The sequence below is a fragment of the Etheostoma spectabile genome, chromosome 8, assembly GCF_008692095.1.
Source record: "Etheostoma spectabile isolate EspeVRDwgs_2016 chromosome 8, UIUC_Espe_1.0, whole genome shotgun sequence".
Lineage (NCBI taxonomy): Eukaryota > Metazoa > Chordata > Actinopteri > Perciformes > Percidae > Etheostoma > Etheostoma spectabile.
The window spans coordinates 2,643,987-2,664,499 of record NC_045740.1 but is presented as its reverse complement, the minus strand read 5'-3'; the positions used below and the strand labels follow the sequence as shown (position 1 = coordinate 2,664,499).

Below are 20,513 nucleotides of genomic sequence, written 5' to 3'. Positions count from 1 at the left end.
TACACTTACACCTTACCATACAGTTTTTTTATGTTTTGATCTTCATCCCTTTAAGTTTTTTCAGATTTTTTTTTTATACTCCTGAAATAAAATTGTTTTATTTCAACTGTATTTTCTTATAGTTAAATTGACAAATACAATTGGCTTGCTGAAAATAATTAAGAGCTTTTGTATTTTGTTTCTCTTTTTTGAAACCAACATATTTGCAGATGTACTCGGCCTATATATTCTCACAATTAAAAAGACATGTGAGTTTACATGATTCTTATTTTAATAGAGAAAACAACAGTGCAAAAAAATCAATAAACAACTCAGAGTATATTATTAGTAAAAAATACAGATACAGATTAGATGACATGAGAACATTTGATCTGGCAAGACTTTCAACTATCTTTTAGGAAGGGGTGGCATCTTTCCTGTGGGAAATGTGCGGATTGGGAGCAGGGAATTTTGATAAGGATGTCTATTTGGAAAATATTGACCTCTGACATAGTTTCTTTCAAAGTCTGAAGGCCACTTTGGAATTCAGTCTATAGTTGATTGTCTTTTACAATACTGAAAAACTGCTGAAAAACACATAGCACACAATGCTGCTTCATTGTCAATAAACAAAATGACTTGATGTCCTGGTTCCTCGATGTGAAATTCTATCATTTTGAGGCAGTTATCTCAGCAGTCATCCCACCAACCTCCCCCACCCTCTCTTCTTCTCCCTCCTCTGTCCTAACTGCTGTTTCCTCTTGTGTTCTTGTGGGAAAAGCCGAACTCCTTTCCTCTTCCTCACCTTCATCCTTCTTTCCCTCTCTTTCCTCTCCTCCTTGTCGTTTCCTGCTCGTTCCACACAACATGAGAAGAGCTCCTCTGCATCTCTTCCTGAATGACGGGTCGCATGCAGCATACAGGAGAGGATTAAGGCAGGAGTTAAGATAAGCTAAACAGGTGACATATGGCTGAGCTGTCAGTAAAATTTGATCTAAAGAGCAAGAGTATGGGACAAAGCCAAACTCCAGCAGCATTGAAACCGTCTTATTAACATGCAGAGGCAGCCAGCACAGGAAGAAAGCCATCACTAAAGTCACGATGACCCTGAGGAGTCTTCGCTGGCGCCTGCGGTCAGGACGAGGGCCCCGTCCAAAATGTCGGCTGAGGAGCTGGGCCAGTGAGCAGTAGCAGACCAGCAAGATGACAAGAGGAAGCAGGAAGCCAATTAGAGTTGATTTAAGACTCAAGGTGGCCGCCCACCACATCTCTGCCCTCTCCCGATCTGTCTCTTCCAGCTCTGCGCCAATCAGCATGGAGTAATCCATCTGGCAGGAGAGGAAGACTGATCCAGAGTCAGTAGTTGGCTGAATTGGCTCCAGCTGCCAATCATAGTCAGATTCAGGGTCTCCTTCTACCTCCCTGACAGAGCGCAGCAGCAGACCAGGAAGTGCCAGCACCCCAGCCAGCACCCACAACCCTCCGAGTATCCACAAAGCCCTGCTAGGGCAGCTCTGTGGGGCATGGTGGCTGGAGTGCCGGCGTCCAGTCAGAACCCAGTACCGTTCCACACTGAGCATGCTCAGGCTGAAAACACTGGCATACATGTTGAGCGCAGTAAGGAAGCTGCTGATTTGGCAGAGGGGTTGCCCAAAAGGCCAGTGGTAGCCCATCGCTGTGTAGACTGCCCACAGAGGAAGAGTCACAAGGAAGCAGAGGTCAGCTAACGCTAAGCTGGCTATCAGAGAATCTGTCAGTGAGCGCGAGGGACGAGGGATAGAGGGAGAATTGGAAGACCAAGAGGAGTGAGAGGAGGGTCTTTGTCCTGAGGAAGATCCACAGTTTTCCTTGTTCTTCGGAGGAAATGACCCATGGTGAACTCTACCAGCACTGTTATTGCTCTGTTGACTGGTTCTGAAAATGCCAGTGCAACAGAGCTTTCCAGTTCCCTTCCCATCGGCTCGGTCCAGGTAGGCCCACAGCACCAGACTGTTGCCAAGGCAACCAACCAGGAATGCCAGCAGGTAGATGGATGGGATGATGGAGTAGGAGGGAGACCAGTCACTGTAGTTGCAGTAGAAGAGGGGGGGGATAGAAGGAGAGGGGGAGGTGAGGAAGTCTGACATCTGTGCCACCGTCTCTTTGGTTTCTATATCAAATAGTTTGCCATTAAAATCATTGAAGGTCCCAATATTTTCTTGGCAAGCTGAAGTTTGGTCAAAATAATGTCTAGAAGCACAAAGTTCAAACTCCTGCACTGGAACAATTGTTTAGATGTAAGATTCAGGGCCCATATTCCAGTAGTAGATCTTTCCCCTGTTCACTCTTACTTCTTCCTCAGTCCGTTGACTTGGATTGTCTGAAATTTCAATAAAACACTATGAGATTCTAGAACTTTTGCAACAGGCACAAATACTGCTTGTAACAACAAGGCAACATTTAGCTACACCAAAGATACTGCTACACATGTTACTTTAGGAATTTAATTCAGGAATTTCTACCCAAGAATGCTGTAAAGTTTTAATTTTGATTGCAGCCTCTATCAAACTGCTCGTTTGGCATGTAAACGTTGCACCCAAGCAATCCTAAATGAGGGGCTGGGTCTTGAGAGGAATTATGACGAAGCTCACTTACCTGAGGCTACTTCATCAGCTTGGACGATGAAATCCTTTCTAAGATGCTGGGATGATCATCGTGGAGCAAAATTCAACCACTGCCTTCTCATCTTGTCTTCTCTCTGGGATTTATCATGTTTTTTCTCTCAGTCTGTACATCTGCACTGAGCCAGCAAGTGTGCCTTCCTCTCAAGCCTAAATATATAGCTATGTGCCACACACACACACACACACACACACACACACACACACACACACACACACACACCACAGTTTCTATTGCCTAAGACCAGACCACCCAGCAGTGTTACGAGACCTGCAAATACCCCCCCCCCAGCAAACCCACACACCTCCCAAGAGACACAATATAACCCCCCACTGCAAACACACACAAACCCGAGACACACAAACAAATCCCCCACAATCCTGTAGGCTGCTCATATTCTCTATGCACATACAGTACACAAATGTGTGCAAACACTAACACACTCTTTTGTGTCTCACATGTTCACGCTCAGTGTTCAAATGCATCAAATGTAACAACTCACACAGAGCACAAACACATAACGGACCTCACTTTCATAGTCTGACCGCAATATCTGAACAGAATAGTGAATGAATGTGAGGCAGCCTCCATGAATATATTTAAATGGAAATTTAAACCATTATTCTGTATAAACAGTAGCTTGTGTAAAAAAAGAAAAATACTGACAGTTTTCAGATGAAAGTAGATCCTGTCCCACAGCTGTCCTATCTCTCGCCATAAGGAGGGTGCCTATTCAGAGTAAAGCAGTGTGTTAAATGACGTGGGGTGAAAGTAAGTACAATTTTTACTTGTACTTTACTATACTTACTTTTTACTTTACTGAATTTGACAGCTGTCCGTTACTAGTTACTTTGCCTCCTTCATAAAATGTGTCTTTGCATTAAAGTGGGCAAAGACAAAAGATCAAGAACATAACCTTTCTGTCCAGTCATAGTTACAGCCCTACCAGGCAGCAGTATGCTATCAGAGCACATTGCATTACAGTTGCACATTGTCTCAGATACCCTGCATAGATGTTTTCACTAATTCTCATATGGGATACGGCTGTTTGCAAATACAGGGAATGATAGTAGAAAGACTAGGATGGCCACCAAAGTATGGGGATCTTATCAGAGTTGTTGTTTAGATATGAGGACAATAAGTGTAATATAAATTAGTTTACTATAAATATGAGCAGTGACTGTCTTACTGACTAAACAACAGCATATATTTTTGTAATATGTAAAAACATACTTTTTCGCATGTTTAAAAGTTCAGTGGCAGCTGGACAAACTGTCATGTAACTAGGAATTAAATGGTCGCTTTAGGTGTAAGATGTAAGCTGTGTTAACTAATGTGATTTTTAACTAGAAATTCAAGTCTTTGAATTTTAATCGAAACTTGAACTTTTACAATATTAAATTCATGAAATTACATAATTGTAATAGCAATAGTGGAGATTCCAAGCAGAGATATTGCAGTTCATGGTTGGTGTCTTATCCCCCGAGCCTTTATGAGATAATGTTATTTAACTACATTTAACAATAAAAAAAGTACTACTAGTTACTACTCAGTTTTTTATAAAAATGACCTCTGTAAGGGGGATGTGTTCCCCAACCCCTTCAACTTCACCTTCAGAGGTATAGGAGTTTTAGTGGCATTTTGACTTTTATATGTTTTTTTAAGTACTGTTGTTGATGGGCGGATGGATGGACGGATGGCTGGATGGATGGCTGGATGGCTGGATGGATGGCAGGATGGCTGGATGGATGGATGGATGGATGGATGGATGGATATAGTAGGTCAGCATGGGGTTACAGTGTAAACAGTAAAGATGTTCCAATAGTAAAGAGGAAGTGTTTGTTACCACAGGGGCAGAGGTCATGCTGCCATCAACCTGTTGTTATGGAAACAGATGTTTCTAAAAAACATTCCAGTCTTTTCTCTCACAGAAAATGGTAGTACACACACACACACACACACACACACACACACACACACACACACAGAAAGAAAGGCAGTAGTAAATACAACTGTTTCATTGAGAAGAAAACTGTAGTCTGAGGATCACAGCAGGAAACAACAAGGGAAGAAAGCGCTTCAGTGTAACAACACAGGGTTAGAGCAACAGAGCACACAGATGTCCAGGGAGACTTTGGTAGACCACATAAAGACTGACAATCTTCAGAGTGGAATGAATTACAGTAACTGTATTGACTGTGGTTTTTAAGTTCAAGCATCACATGCCCCCCCACCCCCAATTCCTGAGGGAACAAACCCTTTTGGGGGGTGAGATAAATCCACATCTCAAAAATGTGTTTAACACTCTACAGGCTTTCAAAATTAAACTAAAATCTGAAACTGAGAAATTTTCCTCCAGCACCACCATGAATTTCTTTCAGATGTTGAGTGAAATGTCACAACAGCTATTGAATGGATTGTCATCAAATTTACTACACATATTTATCCCCATTTGTTTATGCTCACAGAGATGCTATCACATCTTTAGACTGTTTTGGTGGAACAAAGTGATTAAAATTGCACTTGAAGAGATGCGTCATTACAATATTAATAAGGTTTGGTGGTTCTTTAGGGCTTAAAAACACTTATCTGTATTATTCTTTACTAGCTTGAAGATGAAATATCCAGCAGCATTGCTTAATTTGACTGTCAGCTACCAGAAAGTCTATTTCTGTTCTGGATATGTTTGGCTAAACTTCTAGGCATATAAATAGCTTATGACAAGGATGGGAAACTGTGACCTCTGAGTTCATTAGTGTAATGAGGCTTGAATGAAAGGTCTCAAATATTTAACATTAAATGACTGTAATGGTCTTAGTATTATTTTTTTCAAAGCTGACATTTTTACTCATGATTGCAGGGAATTCACAGGTTTTTATTTAATAATGGTTTACAGGAACACTTAGTGCAAATGGAACAGAGTCATAATTCATGTTATTAGTTATTGGTAAAATGTCTGCTGTGAAAAAAGGCTATTGGCTGTGTGGGTGTGTTTGGACTCTTTCTGACTGATATTCTCCTCACTCTCCTGGTTTTCAGGACAATAATACACTTCAAATACAAGATTCCTGAGTAATTTCAACCTGAAAGAGGACCAGTCAGACAGAATTACTCAGAACTCATATGTGGTTGGGCAGGAGGACATTTAAGATCTCTAAACTGTAATGGCCAGAGATGAAATTTCAAACATGGCATAGTTTGGCTGCTTGTAAAAGTGAAAAAAGATAAGAATTTGCATAATACGCCTCGGACAGTATGAAGCACAGAGGAGGCACATACAAGTCCACACAGTAGGACAACGTTTCGAAAGGATTAAATGCTCTGTGGGGACTGCATGATTCGTCATGATTGTCTACAGAAGGGATCAAATGCTCATCTGTCTTCTTGTAATTGTGATGGCAAGAGCAGAGGTGAAGGAAAACCTCTCACCTGAGTGTAAACAGTTCCTGTACATGGGCACGTTGCCTCGAGGTCTTGAGGAGCAGCCTTTTAAAAAGATTTGCCAGATCTATGCGGGCAGCCCAAGATTTGTCACCCTGTACGACACCTTCAACCACATCCCTGTTTACTCCGCGTACACCTTCAAGCGCTCGGACGGCTCCAAGAAGGTTGATGTGCCTTGGATGTATGAGCCACAGGTAAGGGCTGAGAATTGGATTTCCCTCCTTAAAAAAAAAAAGCATACTTTCCAATGTTAAAGATAGGACATTTTGGAAAGATCTACTTACTTAACACATTTTTAGTTTTTAATAATGACAATGCTTATCCTGACAGCTCTCCACAGTGTCTGAATCACGTGAGATGCAGCCGTTCCCTTCAGAACACGTCCACAGTAGTTTTGAGGATGCTCAGGCCGTGCTTGACGACTACTCTAACACTGTCATCTATGAACGTGGGCAGCTGAATCCAGACGAGCACCAGGCCCACCCTAATGACAAAGCATCCACCTACACACTGACAAACGTGGTCCCTCAGGTCCGAGAGTTCAACATTGGTCCCTGGAAAAATCACGAGCACATCATTCGCAGGCGGCTCAACAACTACTGTCGTGGCACCGCCTATGTAATCACCGGGGTCACTACCTCGGGGCACACAATCCGCCGCCACAACATCAATCGCCTGGGCATCCCCACCTACCTCTGGTCGGCCTACTGCTGCATTGATTTTGACCACAATGCACCATACTCAGAGCGCTCCAAGTTTCCGGCGTTTGCAGCTCACGGGCTCAACGACAGGGAGGATAACAAGGTTCAAGAGATGACGGTGCCACAGCTGGAGGACTTCCTGAAGAGGGTAACTTATGTCGGCAGCTCTTTCCAGATCTTCTATGACAACTGTGTTCCTAAGGGTGCCCTGCATCTTCCTTGAGAAAATGGATATGGGTCCTTTATATTTAGCATATATATTCATATCCATGTCAGTGTCAATAACATTCAACATTTAGAAGCTGATTAGAAGCAACTCATTTCATTAAATATTTAATTTATTCTAAATTTTACTGTTTTCTGGGGTAAGTCAGACTTTTTGCTCATGTCTAAATTTTAATTCCATTATCTAAATTTACAGAGTTTCATGTAATTGCTCTGTGGCCACTTGTTTGCAGATTAAAATTTTCATCATATCACCATTATCCTGCTTTTCTTTATAATTGGACTGATCTTTACTTATTTACCCAGTATCAGCCGTTTAGTCAAATTAAATAATCTTTGTTAAAAGGTCGACTTACTAGCTTTCCTGAGCTCCATTCACGTTAGAGGATGTAGTTAAAAGCTCTTATAATCTATTAAGTGGACCTTTGAGCTTAGTTTTTGTTACATAAAGTATACTGTGCCCCAAGGTCAAGATGGATTCTCAATGTTTACATTTGAGTAAAAATCCCCTTGTAACCTAAATACATCTTAACACTTCCACTATTCATTGTTATTTAAATTATGTTGTATTTGATGGTGTATTTTTATTGGGCATAAACTCACCCTGAAAACCTTACATGGTTGTACAATTCATTCACTTTATCTCATGGTAACGTATCCTCTTAATGACTGGGAACTACACCTGTCTCTGTAGGCCTTTTGTTCAGCACAGTTAAATTAGACCAGCAGCTTTATATTTTGCATACCGCCTCTTAACTGTAGTGCTACTATTCACTTCTCTTATGGGAAGCCACACAGTCAAATTCAGGACAAACTGGGCCAATATCCAGATTTTAGGTATTTATGTTATTATCCTCTAAAATAATATTAACGTTAAACTCTAGTTTTACCCGTCAATGAAAATTAGGAATTTTTGTTTGCCTGTTATTCAGAATAAAAAAACAGCTTTAAGTTGGGTTCAGCTTTTTTTAAAGTGGTCCTATTTCTTCTGAAAGTTTATTTGGATTTCAAACTGTGCCACGAAATGTGGACTACAAAAGCTAAATAAGTTTAAATAAAGTTGGATGTAAAAATATAAACAGTAATCTTTCAGTATCTTTATTTATCTTTTATTTTTGTGACTTTGTTCATTATTATTATTATCATTATTTGTCAGGATCTGGTAAGATCTCTTTGGTAGAGCAGGTCATGGATGCTACAAACAACATCAAAACACAAACCAGTGAAATGATCGAACACTAAGAGGGCAGATATAGCCCCAGGCAGAATTGTATGATTAGTAACCGCATTTAGTTTGAGTGGGTAGCTGTATCCTGCCAGCTGGCATATGACACAATGCCAGATGGTCAGCTTCACTGTTTTGACCAGCAGTAAATTATTAAGAGCCCAAAATACATTTCACATTGTTCATTAGAAGCACACTTAACTCTGATGGCCAGTAGAGGGAGACAGTGTTTATGTAATCTTAGTGTCGCTAAACACCTTTCTGTGGAAAAGACATTGCTAACAGGTTATTTGTGCTGTCCTAGATTTAAAAAAAGTTCTCAGTCGACTAACACATTAAGGACCCTATTTTAACGATCTAAGTGCATGGCGTGATGCGCATGCGCGTTTAGGGCGTGTCCAAATCCACTTGCTAGTTTGACGGTGAAAAAAGGGTCTGTGCGCCAGGAGCATGGTTCAAAAGGGTTGTACTTAGTGTCTTCATTAATTCATAGGTGTGTTTTGTGCGTAACATGCAATAAACCAATTAGTCAATTCCCTTAACTTTCCCTTTAAAAGCCAGGCGCAATTGTACCTTGGTGCATTGCTATTGTGATTGCAGATTTGCACCATCATATTTTACTTTGTAATCTTTTGCGTGTTTGTGTGCTCCTGCGCTTCCTTGTGTGTGCACCAAGCATAGTGTGCACGCGCTGTGCACGAGCCTGGGCGCATTTTACTAATGCGCTGTTAAAATTCAATGAAATACTGCATTACTGACTTTAGACCAAGTTTTTGTTGGTCAATGGCGCAATTACTTTCTGCTGCCGCAAGACAGCAATACGCCAATAATTCACCTGAACACACCTCCCTGTAAGACCAGCACGCAAAGATGGGCCCAGGTGCATTTGCTATTAAAACAACGTGGACGCAGCGTTGGTCTTAAACTAGTAAAGACACTTGCGTTGGGCTAAGAGAAGGCATCCCTAAATTGTATTGTTCTGAATAACAAAAAGGTGGAAAAAGGTTTCTTCACTGAATTGAACAATACCTACTAACCCTCACTGTGCAAATAAATGAATAGCATATTGACAATACACATGTCAAGACAATCAAAGACAGACTACACACTATTGACTAATTTTTTATTTCTCTCTTCAAGAGTTTTTCTTCAATATACACATTTCGCTAAAAGTTAAAAAACAAAAACTCTGTGCAGCAGGAATTACCGTATGAGACAGCAGCCTGAAAGCAGAAAAGTCCACTTAAATCATTGTCAAAATATGCTGAATCATAGCAGCACAGAAACACTTAAAAAAAAGTTGAATAATGATAAATTGTTGCTCTTTGTACTTCAAAGAAATAACCTTTTGGCATCACACCGAACCCAATCGCTCTTGCTCTCGCTCTCAATCGCGGCATAACACACTTAAAAACACTCACAACAGTTAGTAGCCACAGTGGACCGCTGCTTTGCAGCCTGCGCCTGCAGCAGTCCAGTTTGCGCCGGTGTGTTTTGGTCTCAGTTGAACCAGGTGGTGTTGAGCTGTGTCTGTTTCTTGATGCTAGTGTCCAACTTGAGGACCTCTCTGATTGCCATGGTGGCATAGGTTGAGGGAGGCAGGGAGAACTCCATCCGCAGGGCTCGATACTTCCCCTCTGTCGGAGGAGGGAGAAAATTACTGTATAAGAGTGTGTAAAACAATGGCTGTCAACACTTTGCCATCTCATGAGCAGTCAACAAAAATATGCGGAGACGACTCTCTCCAGTATTTTGAATTTGTAATGCAGCAAACTATTCCTTTAGTATAAAACATTAGCTTGCAGTACCTATTTTAAACATTAGCTGTCAGTATTACATATTGCATCTTTAAATAATGGGTGAAAATACCAAAACATGAACAGAACAGTTCAGAGAGTTGCCTTATCTGAATCACTTTTTCCTATTACAGAAAAAAAGTCAGTCTAGCGTATTACCACTTTTAAAACACAGCAAAAACAATCCTAACAGGAACTTTACCTTCGTTGAAGACAGGAGGAGGTTTGTTCTCCAGTTTCTCCAAATCACTATGCACTAAGGAGACCCTGGGGTCATCGTACTTAATCACCTCCCTGCGTAAAAGAGACCACAACTCATCTGGTTAGAGAAATCGCAGAATTACAGAATAATTCATGTAAAGCATTCAAATAACTGCATTTAGTAGTAATTTAATTTGCTACTAACCAGCTGACATCACTGGGCCTGATGATAATGCGTCTGTATGCTCCAGCCAGAGAGTAGTCCTTCACTTTGTGTCTCATGTTGTCGATGTCCAACCCGTCTGCGGAGAGCAGCTCTCTGTAACCTTTACCCACTGACAGAAAGACACGAGCATTACAGTTAATTACAAGCTCAGACATAAACTTTCCTTTCGTCTTCTGTAGGCTTAACTTAATTCCATTTATTTGCCAATTAATTTAGATTGTGTTCAAACACATTATTTTGTCTTTCATGTAGCTTTTTTATCAGCAGTTTTGTTATTAAAACAGTTGTCAATTGAGGGTGATGTAGTTTAAAAAAAGCCCAATGGCGTGTGTCTGTGGTTATGGGTGTTTTTATCACATAAATTAGTGTCAGAGCCACCCAATGTTATTTTTCACGTCTTTTTATTTAACATGCAAATGAATGAACTCTGAAGTAACACAGAGCCACTTCTTACCATGATGAGAGGGGTAGATGACATCAAACCCAGGAAGTGGCATTACGATGTCATGGATGGAGCGACTCTCAGCCTCCTCTGCTGACAGCACGTGTGCTGTGGCTTCATCAACACATCAGAGACAACATCAGTCGGCAGCATTTTCCCTTTTAACTTCATGAGGCTGAATTTGTCTCCATGTGTAAAACTGAAATCCCATGATATTAACTGCATTTTCCATGACTAATATTAGTTTGAGTCTGTTCAAATAATTCAAATAACTGGCAGGAAAGGGCCTTTTTCTTATGTCATATGGGTATGGGTGACATATGTGTAGCAACAAATTGACTACTTGGAAATGTTTTGATTCGGCCCTTTTTAAATTCTGATGACACAGGAATTGCAAAATGATCTGCATTCTTTAAAACTTACTTTAAAACTAAAACTAGTTAAAGCCATAGTTCAACATTTTGGGACAAAAGATATTTTTCTTTCTTGCTGAGAGTTGGATGAAAAGACTGATACCATTTCAACTGCAGATGAAAACCTGAAGTGTTAAACCTAAATATTTGTGGTTTTTCAGGTGAGGAAGCAAATAATCATATTTCCCAAAACAGCAAACTATTCCTTTAGTACAAAACATTAGCTTGCAGAAAAGAAAGATGAACTTCTTACTTCCTTTGAGCACCAGGTCCCCCTCCACAGCCTTCAGCCCGAAGGCCTCGATTCTCCGGCTCACCATGGTGTTCCACACCACGCTCTGGTAGCTGTGGATGTACATCAGGCGGTTGTTACGAGGAATCTGAAAAAAAGAACAGACCGTAATCAGATAAGCTTCTTTGGATGTAAATGAACTGTCACTGAACATGCAGGTTTAACTCAACAGACAGCTGCTCCAAGTAGCATACAACACGTTTACAGCGGAAATCTGCCCAGCACAATAGTCGGGCTTTTGGCCAGTTTGGTTATAAGAGCACTGTAACTGGCTGCATTACTTATTTTATGTTCTGTATGTCTCACCCACATTCCCAGCCTATTCTTAATACAAAAAACCAACCAGTCCAAAAGCAGTGACAATGTTCTTCTTGCCATACATAGACAGGCCCCGCAGCAGCTGCCCCTCCACACAGCGCTTGTTGGGCAGCTTTTTCAAGGCTGCCTCTGGATCCTGAGTCTTTGCCCACTCCTCCCTGCAGCGGACCAGGAATTCTTTCTCCGCTGCAGAATGCAGTAAAGATTGAGAACATTTTGACATACTTTGTAACCACTTATAATATTGAAAAAAAAAAAGAAAAGAAAAAAGCTCATTACCTCCAGGACGAGGCTTCAAAATCAAATCCACTACCTCTTTCCAGTTATCTTTCAAGATGGCCCTGTCCCGTAACAAAAGGATGAAACCACACTTGTCATAACTTAGGGCTGGGCGATATGGAGAAAATCAAATATCACAATATGTTTTACCAAATATCTCGATATTGATACCACAACGATATTGTAGTGTTGACTATTGGTCAATCATTTACACAATTAGATCTTGGATAAATAATCATCAGTATTGTGGATATAATGACTAAGTGGGTAAAGGCTAATAATAGAACAGTTACAATCTGTTAAGTTCAGAAAAGAACATAACTTTACTGTAATGCAGTCTTTAAAACCAAGAAAAGACACCACTTATGCCATATTACATTAGCCAAAATCTAAGATGATATCTAGACTCATATCACAAATCGATAATGATATAATATTGATATATTGCCCAGCTCTATCATTACTTATGCTAAGTCATTATCAATTTGTCAGTATCTCCCCCTGTCATGACCTTACCTGCCAACCTGTTGTGTAGGCACAGCTGTGGTGCCAAAGCGCTGCATGCCGTAGTAGTTGATGAAGCCTGTCTGTTTGAGAGATGTCATGGCCTGAGCGACCTGCTCATCTGTCCCTGAGATGTTCCTGGTATACGAACAAATCAAGTAAAACAATAACGAGAAGTACAGTCATGTAACAGTGAAGGTAACACAGCATGCCTGAGCTATTTGAACAGAGGATAGTGTTTTACAAAAATGAAGGCTAGAAGCACAAAATGTAAAGAAACACAACATAAAAGGAAATCAATGGGACAATGTCTTTAGACCTGAGACTTTATGCTAGGCGTTAATACAGTAGGTATAAAGATGACAGGGAATTAACTGAAGAACAAGAACATGCTAGAAGAATTAAATGGAGGTATCGGTTTATTTATTTATTGGTGAGTCAAAGTATTGTTGACGTGGAGATTGTTGGACTTTTCAAGATGATATCAAATGAGTTTTGATGAAAGACTAAATCCAAACAGGATCCTACAATTATCCAGCTAATATGCTGTCAGACTAAATTATTTTAGAATTAAAAAATATGTGAGAAGACTGTTCATGGTGACCTTCACTATTTATTTGAATGGAAAGCTGCAATATTTGTTATGGACTTTATCTGGGTAGTTGACTTCTTAGATATGCATTGTTGTGGTTGCTTTTAACTTCTAGTGACATGAGAATTGCTAAATATTCTAGGTTTGGGCCGCCTGGGTAGCTCACCTGGAAGAATACACGCCCATATATATCGCGTTTATTCCTCGACGCAGGGGCCGCGGGTTTGACTCCAACATGTGGCCCTTTGATGCATGTCATTCCCCCTCTCTCTCCCCTTTCATGCCTTCATCTGTCCTATGAAAGGCCTAAAATGCCCAAAAAATTATCTTTAAAAAATATATCCTAGGTTTGGAGATAACATTGTCAGCTTAATACTTAAGTGTTTTTTTTGAATTCCAAGATCTTTTTAATTGCTTGTTTTTTTGTATTCAGTACAAAAATCAAAATAAGCACAAGATAAGACGTGCTGACTGTCCTGGTGACCTGGGATTTTTTTCGGAGACTGATGAAGACCACACAATCGTAAATATCCGATATCAGCCATCACGGCAATATTTGGGTTGTTAGTGGTCTTTATATACAGGTTACACAGTAATCAAAACAAGACACAGGAAAGGGGTATAATGTACAACAGTTAAAGGTGCCCTGCCACACAAATTTCATTACTTTGAGGTAAGTTCTACCATGGACTTTGTAACATTTTTTATGTGGAAGAAATGTCTTGGTTACCTTGTTAACAGCCATTCTAGTGTGGTATAGAAAGCCTTCAAGAAGACACAGCTCGATTTCTGCCAGTTCTCATTAATATTCAGCGAGCTAAGCTGCTTGACTCTGATTGGGTAACAGCTAGCCAATGAGAGCCTGGCTATCAGCGTCTTTTACCCAGCGTAACTGGGCGAGCTCATGAATAGTAATGAGCTCAGGCAGTATGACGTCAGACTGACCAGCTTTTGTAATTGGCCTGATTCCTCCGCCTATTTCTTTTCAGTGGCTAGAGCTGACAGAGGAGGTAGCAGTTCTTTTTCACATTCACAACATAACACAAACACATATGGACCTAACTTATTTCTAAAAATGCAAGTAAAAATGGTTTTGTGTGGCAGGGGACCTTTAGAGTAAAATGTCAACATAAATAACATCTGCTGACCTGATGACCACAGTGAAGTGGTTTCCCTGCAGCTCTCCAAGTTTAAGAGGGTGGTTTTTGTAGCAAAAGTTTCCCAGCTTGAGGTTCTTGAGGCACTTGTTGAGGTGAGCCAACCTCTCTGCTGTGATCCTGAAAGAACAGGGACAAGGTTTCTTTAAGTACTGATCCTATACAACAAGCGGATCCACCATAGATCATCTGCCTAGTAACACCAAACATCTCCAGCCGTGAGTGACAAGATGGAACCATCTATTTAAAATCATCCACAGACAATTTGCAAATGAATGCACACAGTAATTAACATTGTGATTTGCTAAAAGCATTACACACTCACTTGAGCACTGCAATCTCCTGCACAGTGATTGCTCTCTTGTCCTTGGTTCCCATGTAGGAAAACATGTTGGGTCTAAGCCTAGAAAGACACAAATTATTGTAATGATGGTGCTTAGCTACAATCATATTTCACTGTCAATATGTCCCTTATTATTAAATGAAGGTTATTTTTAAAGTACTACATTCAGACCTGAGGAACTTTGATAGCACATTGATAGCGTCCATGGTGTCCTTGTTCTCCTTGTACAGGACAAAGTGGCAGAAACTGCCCCGGTTTTTAGGCCAGAAGTGTTTCCTTGGAGCTATGATGGACACAGAAAAGAAGATGTACATAAATACAGTAAGAATTGCTGAGCTGAGTAATTCAAATATTCAAAAACACAAATAGCTTTAAAGATTCCAGTTCAAGTTTAACAGATTACCTGTAAACTAGTTTGTGATTTAAAAAAATAAACAAGGGGGATAATTCTTTATTCTAATTACAAAAACCAAACATCTAGTAACCTGAGTCCATGTGGGTTTTAACCACTTCCTCTGTGCTGTGGGGAGAACAGGTTCTTACCTGCAGTTGCTTTGACCTCTATCCACCAGAGAAGAGCAAAAGGAGGATAGAATAATGTTACTAAGAAAAAGCTGTTTAAAGATTGTGGGGAAAGTTGTCAGGGGTCAGATTTCATGCATGGGCCTGAGAGTGGAGCATGGTATTTAAATGGTTTGTGCAACAAGGGTGCATGGTTTTTCAAGCCATCACAAAACTGAAGCTTTGCTATCCTTATTGTCTTTTAAAACATTCATTCTGACCAAACTAAATGAAATCTAGAAATCAGCATTGCACTTAATAATAAAGTCAGTTAAAACCACAAATTGTCTGGTTTAAAAACCACCGTGTATACAGATCAGAGCAGAATCATGCAGAGGTCTTGGTCATGCACAAGTGCAAGCAACATATTTTACTGTCCTGGAGACCACATGCACTGCAGCAGATGAGCTGAAGGCAGACATGCAAAATTTTTGTTTTCTGATCATTTAATTAATTTACTAGTCAAGAGCTCTGTTCTGACAGTTTAAGGCTGACATGTGACACTTAGTTCTGTCTTCTCTCCACATACCAGCTAGGGCTTTCTTCCCAGCAGCATGGTAGGCCACTATGAACTTGCGTCCTTCCTTCTCTTCTGTTTTTGTCTCCAGACCAGCAAAGTGAGTCTTGATGGCTTTGTGGACCAGCGTTCGCTTCTCTTTAGTATCATCCATCACCTACGGATGTTAAAAGAGGAGTATGGATATCACATTAAACTCCCAATGAGTCCTAAGTGATGTCATAAAAAGGGATCCAGGGTACGTAAACTCACCTCAATAGACACATTGTCCTCTTTATTCTTAAAGTGCTGCAGCTCTCCAAGCTGCTTTTTCTGCTCTTCAGTCAGGACGTCAAAATCCTCTGGCTGTGACTGAGCCTCTGAGACTTCCTAAATTAGAAGAAACACAAAACCTTGATGTGACAGTTGCTTCCTATGAAAGTGTTTCTTTAATATCTGTTTTGCTAACAGTATCAATAGCAAAGTATTAGTAATGTATCATTTGTGTAAAATGACTTTGAGTTTTATCTCTGACTGGGTTCAACAAGAAATAATACCGCATTCTAAATGCTGACTGGTACTTCTTTGCAGTCATCTTGTGGATATAGTCATGTCAGGAAAATCCCAATAATAGTATAACGTAGAAGTAACGCTGGTGATTGAAACTGAATCCAATATCTTACCTCAGCCTCTGCAGGGATAGAGAAGTCGTCTAAATGCGAGATCTTGCCTTGTTTGTTGATTTCATGCACCACAAAATCAGAATATCTGAAAACAAACCGCAATCAATCATCTGTTAAACAATTCAAACAGAAACTATTTATGTAAACTAATGACTCTGGAGGACAAACCTTTCCTTCAGGATTCCTGAGAAGCCCTCGTGGTCACTGACATACTTCAGGATGCCCACATCCAACTCAGTGAGGCCATGCTTCATCATATCAGCAAAGGTCTCACCATCCTCCTCTCCATCATTTGTTTCGCCCTCTGGCTCTTCCTCCTCATCTTGGTAGGAAGGGCTTCCATTCTTGTGATCGCTCTCAAGTTTGAGTTTCTTTGACGGCGTGTCTTCCTCTTTCTCTTCCTCCTCTGGACAGCCTCTCTTTTCTCCGAACTGGACAGGCACAGACTCAGCCATCAGAGCCAAGCTGTGACAACAAAGGGAGAAACTGTGTTGTAACACAAACAAAGCCAGAAAATACAATCTGAGGGTATTACACCAAATGAAAAACTATTTTGTTTTTACTTGTCAAGGGAAGTAAACCTACTATGAAAATAATTGTATAATGTTTTCTGAGAAAATTAGTCATTTCGGGCTAGTCTTAGAGACAACCGTTCATTTTTAAAATAAGTATTTTTTTTAAACTGGGGACACTACAATGACATGGTCAACATTTTAAACTACTAACCCATGATTTATATCTGATATGATCCAAGCCATGAACTCATGATTTATATACTGTATTTTCAAGTGCTACAGACCATGTGTGTATTCAAATTATCCTGTGCAATTATCCATCATGGATACCTCTGTATACGTGAAAGATGTAGCTATTTTATTAGTATTTTTGTCCATTATTCTTGTTGTTTTTGTCTTCTGTTTAATTTCTTTTTATCACTCAGTCAATTTTTTTCCTCTCTTTTTTTTTTTTTTTTTTTTTTTTTTTTTACTCTTAAGCTAATGTAACAAGTACATTTCCCCCGATGTGAGATCAATAAAGTTTTACCCAGGAATGTAATTTTAGATAGATGCATCTTGTTTTATATATCATCACTAGTAATATTGTCTATGTATAATATGTATAGTATACTGTAATATACTGCTGTACTTAAATCTGCGCAGTGATCTAAAGCTGCTGCACTGAAATAAACTTAAAATACAGCTGTATTGCATTTCCGTGTTTGCATGAGTAACGTTAATGACAACAAACTCAAATGACATTAATGGCCTAGAAAACGATGCTACTGACTTAACATTAGCGTTGTTTGAAGAGTTGAGGTAAGGCAAGAGACAGATGTGTATTTGGGAAACGCTTCTTGACTCACAGCTGCCAAACACTTGCAGAGACTTCTTAACGGACCCGAGTTTCAGGCAGGCTCTGAAAAGACATAACGTTAATGAACATAATGCTTAACACTCAAAAGTTAGCAAAGTCGCTAGCGCATTCGCATTAGCTAACATCGCTGGCTAAGGTTAGCGTTGCTAGCACCACAGCTAAGCTGAAACGTCAGTGTAAATAAAGCGAATACGTTGTTGTTTCTAGTCAAACGTCTGATTTAACTTACCTGCGTCTAACGCTAGTGATAATCAGAAGAGTACGGACAGCGTTGAACGCCAGCTTTTTCCACACACGTGTGTGTGTGTGTGTGTGTGTGTGTGTCGTTCCGGAAACAGAACCTACCCTAAGCCCACCCACTGCAAACGTTTGGTTAGGGACCTGTCAATCATTAACCACACTCGAACGACAACAACAAAAAAGAGAAAAAAACAAAACAACAGACTTCTTAATTGTCACACATTCTATTACATACATATGTTAAACGTTGAAAAACACGCACTCGATGTTCTTCTGCAATTTTGCCGTTATCATAGCAACTTTCACAGAACGTTATATTGCTGTTTCTTTGACATGGACACGTGTCGGCTTAATTCATACGGTTAATAATTTTATTTTAACATCAGACCAAAAATCATGTAGATAGATTGTGGGAGGTGGGTGATAATTGGCTGCTTTTTTGATAGCAAACTGAATTTAATTAGGGTTTTGGACTCCTGGTCAAATTAAAAAAAGGATTTAAATAGCACCTTTCACTATTTTCTTACATTATATACTATAAGAGCTTTATCTACCTGACATATGAACTCTTTTTTTTAAACTGTAAGGGGTTGGGGATTGTACTTGTAAGCTACTTCTAGTAACACATGTGTACCTTATTATCAATTAAATATTTTGTGATTTCAGGCTTTGTGAAGGAGAGTGTTCTTAACAGACATTATTATCCATAAACATAGGCCTACATTTTAAACACACGTCTAATTCTCACTTGTTGAGCTGTATAAATACCACTGCTTGATTAGTGAGACCTGGACAACTACTTTCACATTATTTATCACTCTAAGATGGTGTTTTTCATACCAAGATTGACTGAGTTTTTGTGCACCACAATAAAAATATGATATTGTCCAAGCATACAGCATCAAAATCTAACACAGCTTGATGAAATATCATAAAACAGAGAGTGGGCTGTGGACGGAATACAAAAAACACACAGCTAACCAAAAATAGTATAAAAGCAACATCCTGGGCTTGCTACCAAGTTTTTGTATTGAGTATACATAAATGCAATGTTGAAATGTAACATATGTGAAGAAGTATTAGATAACTAAGCTACTGCACCTCAGTTGCCTCTCTGAACTAAATACCTGTTTTGTCAGTACAGTTTGCTTTTGTTTGTTACACAATATTTCTACTGAGAGGTCTAAGCATTTCATTTTCTAAGCTGCTCGGGGCGCCTTTCCATGGGAAGCCCCCTCACTCTGACATCTCTCCATGTAGTGTGTTAGTGTGTGGGTGTAATTCAGGCCTGTGTGTAATGTGTGTAATAACATAGTGTAAATTGTAATTTCCCCTTGTGGGACTACTAAAAGATACATTATTTTTATTTTATGGGTTAGGGTTAGTTCTTTGGGGGGGTAATGCCTTTAAGAAAGAATCCGCAGAAAGGGTCATGCATATAACCTGTAAGCTTAGCCTATAACAAGTCATCATGTGTCACTTCATCCAAACAACCAGAAGAAGTGTAGTGATTGAAGAAATATTATATAACTAAAAATTACTATATTAACTATATTCACTAATCACCATAAATACCACAAGTCAGTGGTACATGCCATGCTGGGGCTTGTCCTTCTATGATGGTTCCTCCCCTGCCTCCCCCCCTTGCCTGAGATATTCCCTTAGCAGGTCATCACCTGGGCCCATCTTGTAGACACTTCCTGGTACTCCCGGATCTTTGTTGTTTCATCGTGGCTCTGACTCTCGCTTGTCCTCGGCCACCCACCTTTCACTTGATGTAGGCTACAGTCTCAGGGTGCTGGACTTGGGATGAAACCCTTCATGCATTGTGAGCTTTCTTGTCTTAATATAGCTTCTATATCGTCCTTCAGCCAGGTTATTATACCAGCTAATGGCTGGCAGTGTATTTGTGTTGATAGCTCAGGCCTTGTTTTTACCATTCAGCTGGCTCTTGAGGACCTGCCTTACCCTGTGTTACATGGCTGTGACTGACTGCCTTACAACCTCCTCATGGGTCCCATTTGCTTGTGGTATTCCAAGGTATTTGTAGCTGTCCTGAACATCAGTTATGTTGCCGCCTAGAAGTTCAACCCCTTCAGTTGTGACAACCTTACCTCTCTCTGATACCATCAAACCACATTTATCTAACCAAAATGACATTCCCATGTCATTGCTGTAGAGCCTTGTGATGTGGATCAATCAATGTCACACCTGGCCTACAGCTTGATGTAATCCATGGAGAGAAGGTAGCTGATAGTTACTCCACTTCAGAACTGGTAGTTCTGGTAGACTGTTAGTCTTTCTCTTCTTGCAATCTTGAGTGACCGTGACACACACACACGCACACGCACACACACACAC

General features: G+C 40.1%; 3 protein-coding genes across 6 annotated transcripts; 1 reads left to right on the top strand and 2 right to left on the bottom strand.

The window, feature by feature from the left end:
* Nucleotides 1-302: 302 nt before the first annotated feature.
* aplnr2 (apelin receptor 2) lies at nucleotides 303-2,860 on the bottom strand. Its single transcript, XM_032524433.1, has 2 exons — nucleotides 2,614-2,860; nucleotides 303-2,338 (listed from the first exon to the last, which is right to left on the bottom strand). The coding sequence occupies exon 2, from the start codon at nucleotides 2,103-2,105 to the stop codon at nucleotides 651-653; it is 1,455 nt and encodes a 484-aa protein (XP_032380324.1). The 5' UTR covers nucleotides 2,106-2,338; nucleotides 2,614-2,860; the 3' UTR covers nucleotides 303-650.
* A 3,080-nt stretch (nucleotides 2,861-5,940) lies between these two features.
* Nucleotides 5,941-8,083, top strand: LOC116694652 (endonuclease domain-containing 1 protein). The gene is made up of 2 exons (XM_032524449.1): nucleotides 5,941-6,278; nucleotides 6,415-8,083. Exons 1-2 carry the CDS (start codon nucleotides 5,985-5,987, stop codon nucleotides 7,006-7,008), a joined length of 888 nt encoding a protein of 295 aa, XP_032380340.1. The 5' UTR covers nucleotides 5,941-5,984; the 3' UTR covers nucleotides 7,009-8,083.
* Nucleotides 8,084-9,403: 1,320 nt separating this feature from the next.
* On the bottom strand, nucleotides 9,404-18,402 carry pus7 (pseudouridine synthase 7). Of its 4 annotated transcripts, none has more exons than XM_032523951.1 (18): nucleotides 18,142-18,402; nucleotides 17,826-17,954; nucleotides 16,707-17,003; nucleotides 16,539-16,623; nucleotides 16,129-16,245; nucleotides 15,889-16,033; nucleotides 15,342-15,359; nucleotides 14,970-15,081; nucleotides 14,781-14,858; nucleotides 14,447-14,575; nucleotides 12,719-12,844; nucleotides 12,203-12,264; nucleotides 11,949-12,109; nucleotides 11,567-11,693; nucleotides 10,913-11,014; nucleotides 10,438-10,567; nucleotides 10,234-10,325; nucleotides 9,404-9,872 (listed from the first exon to the last, which is right to left on the bottom strand). In XM_032523951.1, exons 3-18 carry the CDS (start codon nucleotides 16,991-16,993, stop codon nucleotides 9,736-9,738), a joined length of 1,908 nt encoding a protein of 635 aa, XP_032379842.1. In that variant the 5' UTR covers nucleotides 16,994-17,003; nucleotides 17,826-17,954; nucleotides 18,142-18,402; the 3' UTR covers nucleotides 9,404-9,735. The 4 variants fall into 4 exon arrangements, with proteins under 4 accessions (XP_032379842.1, XP_032379843.1, XP_032379844.1 ...); XM_032523952.1 differs by having other exon boundaries at nucleotides 17,902-17,954; XM_032523953.1 differs by lacking the exon at nucleotides 17,826-17,954 and having other exon boundaries at nucleotides 18,142-18,253.
* Nucleotides 18,403-20,513: the final 2,111 nt, after the last annotated feature.

What these genes read in the sequence shown, in the direction of transcription:
- aplnr2 (XM_032524433.1), bottom strand. Translation starts at nt 2,105, where the DNA reads ATGTCAGACTTCCTCACCTCCCCCTCTCCTTCTATCCCCCCCCTCTTC.
- LOC116694652 (XM_032524449.1), top strand. Translation starts at nt 5,985, where the DNA reads ATGATTGTCTACAGAAGGGATCAAATGCTCATCTGTCTTCTTGTAATT. An exon ending in CTTGGATGTATGAGCCACAG is followed by an intron (nt 6,279 to 6,414) that starts GTAAGGGCTGAG and finishes TTATCCTGACAG; the next exon opens with CTCTCCACAGTGTCTGAATC.
- pus7 (XM_032523951.1), bottom strand. Translation starts at nt 16,993, where the DNA reads ATGGCTGAGTCTGTGCCTGTCCAGTTCGGAGAAAAGAGAGGCTGTCCA. An exon ending in TTGTCACTGCTTTTGGACTG is followed by an intron (nt 11,694 to 11,948) that starts GTTGGTTTTTTG and finishes TCTTTTTTTCAG; the next exon opens with ATTCCTCGTAACAACCGCCT. An exon ending in GGACCTGGTGCTCAAAGGAA is followed by an intron (nt 11,015 to 11,566) that starts GTAAGAAGTTCA and finishes GTGTTGATGAAG; the next exon opens with CCACAGCACACGTGCTGTCA.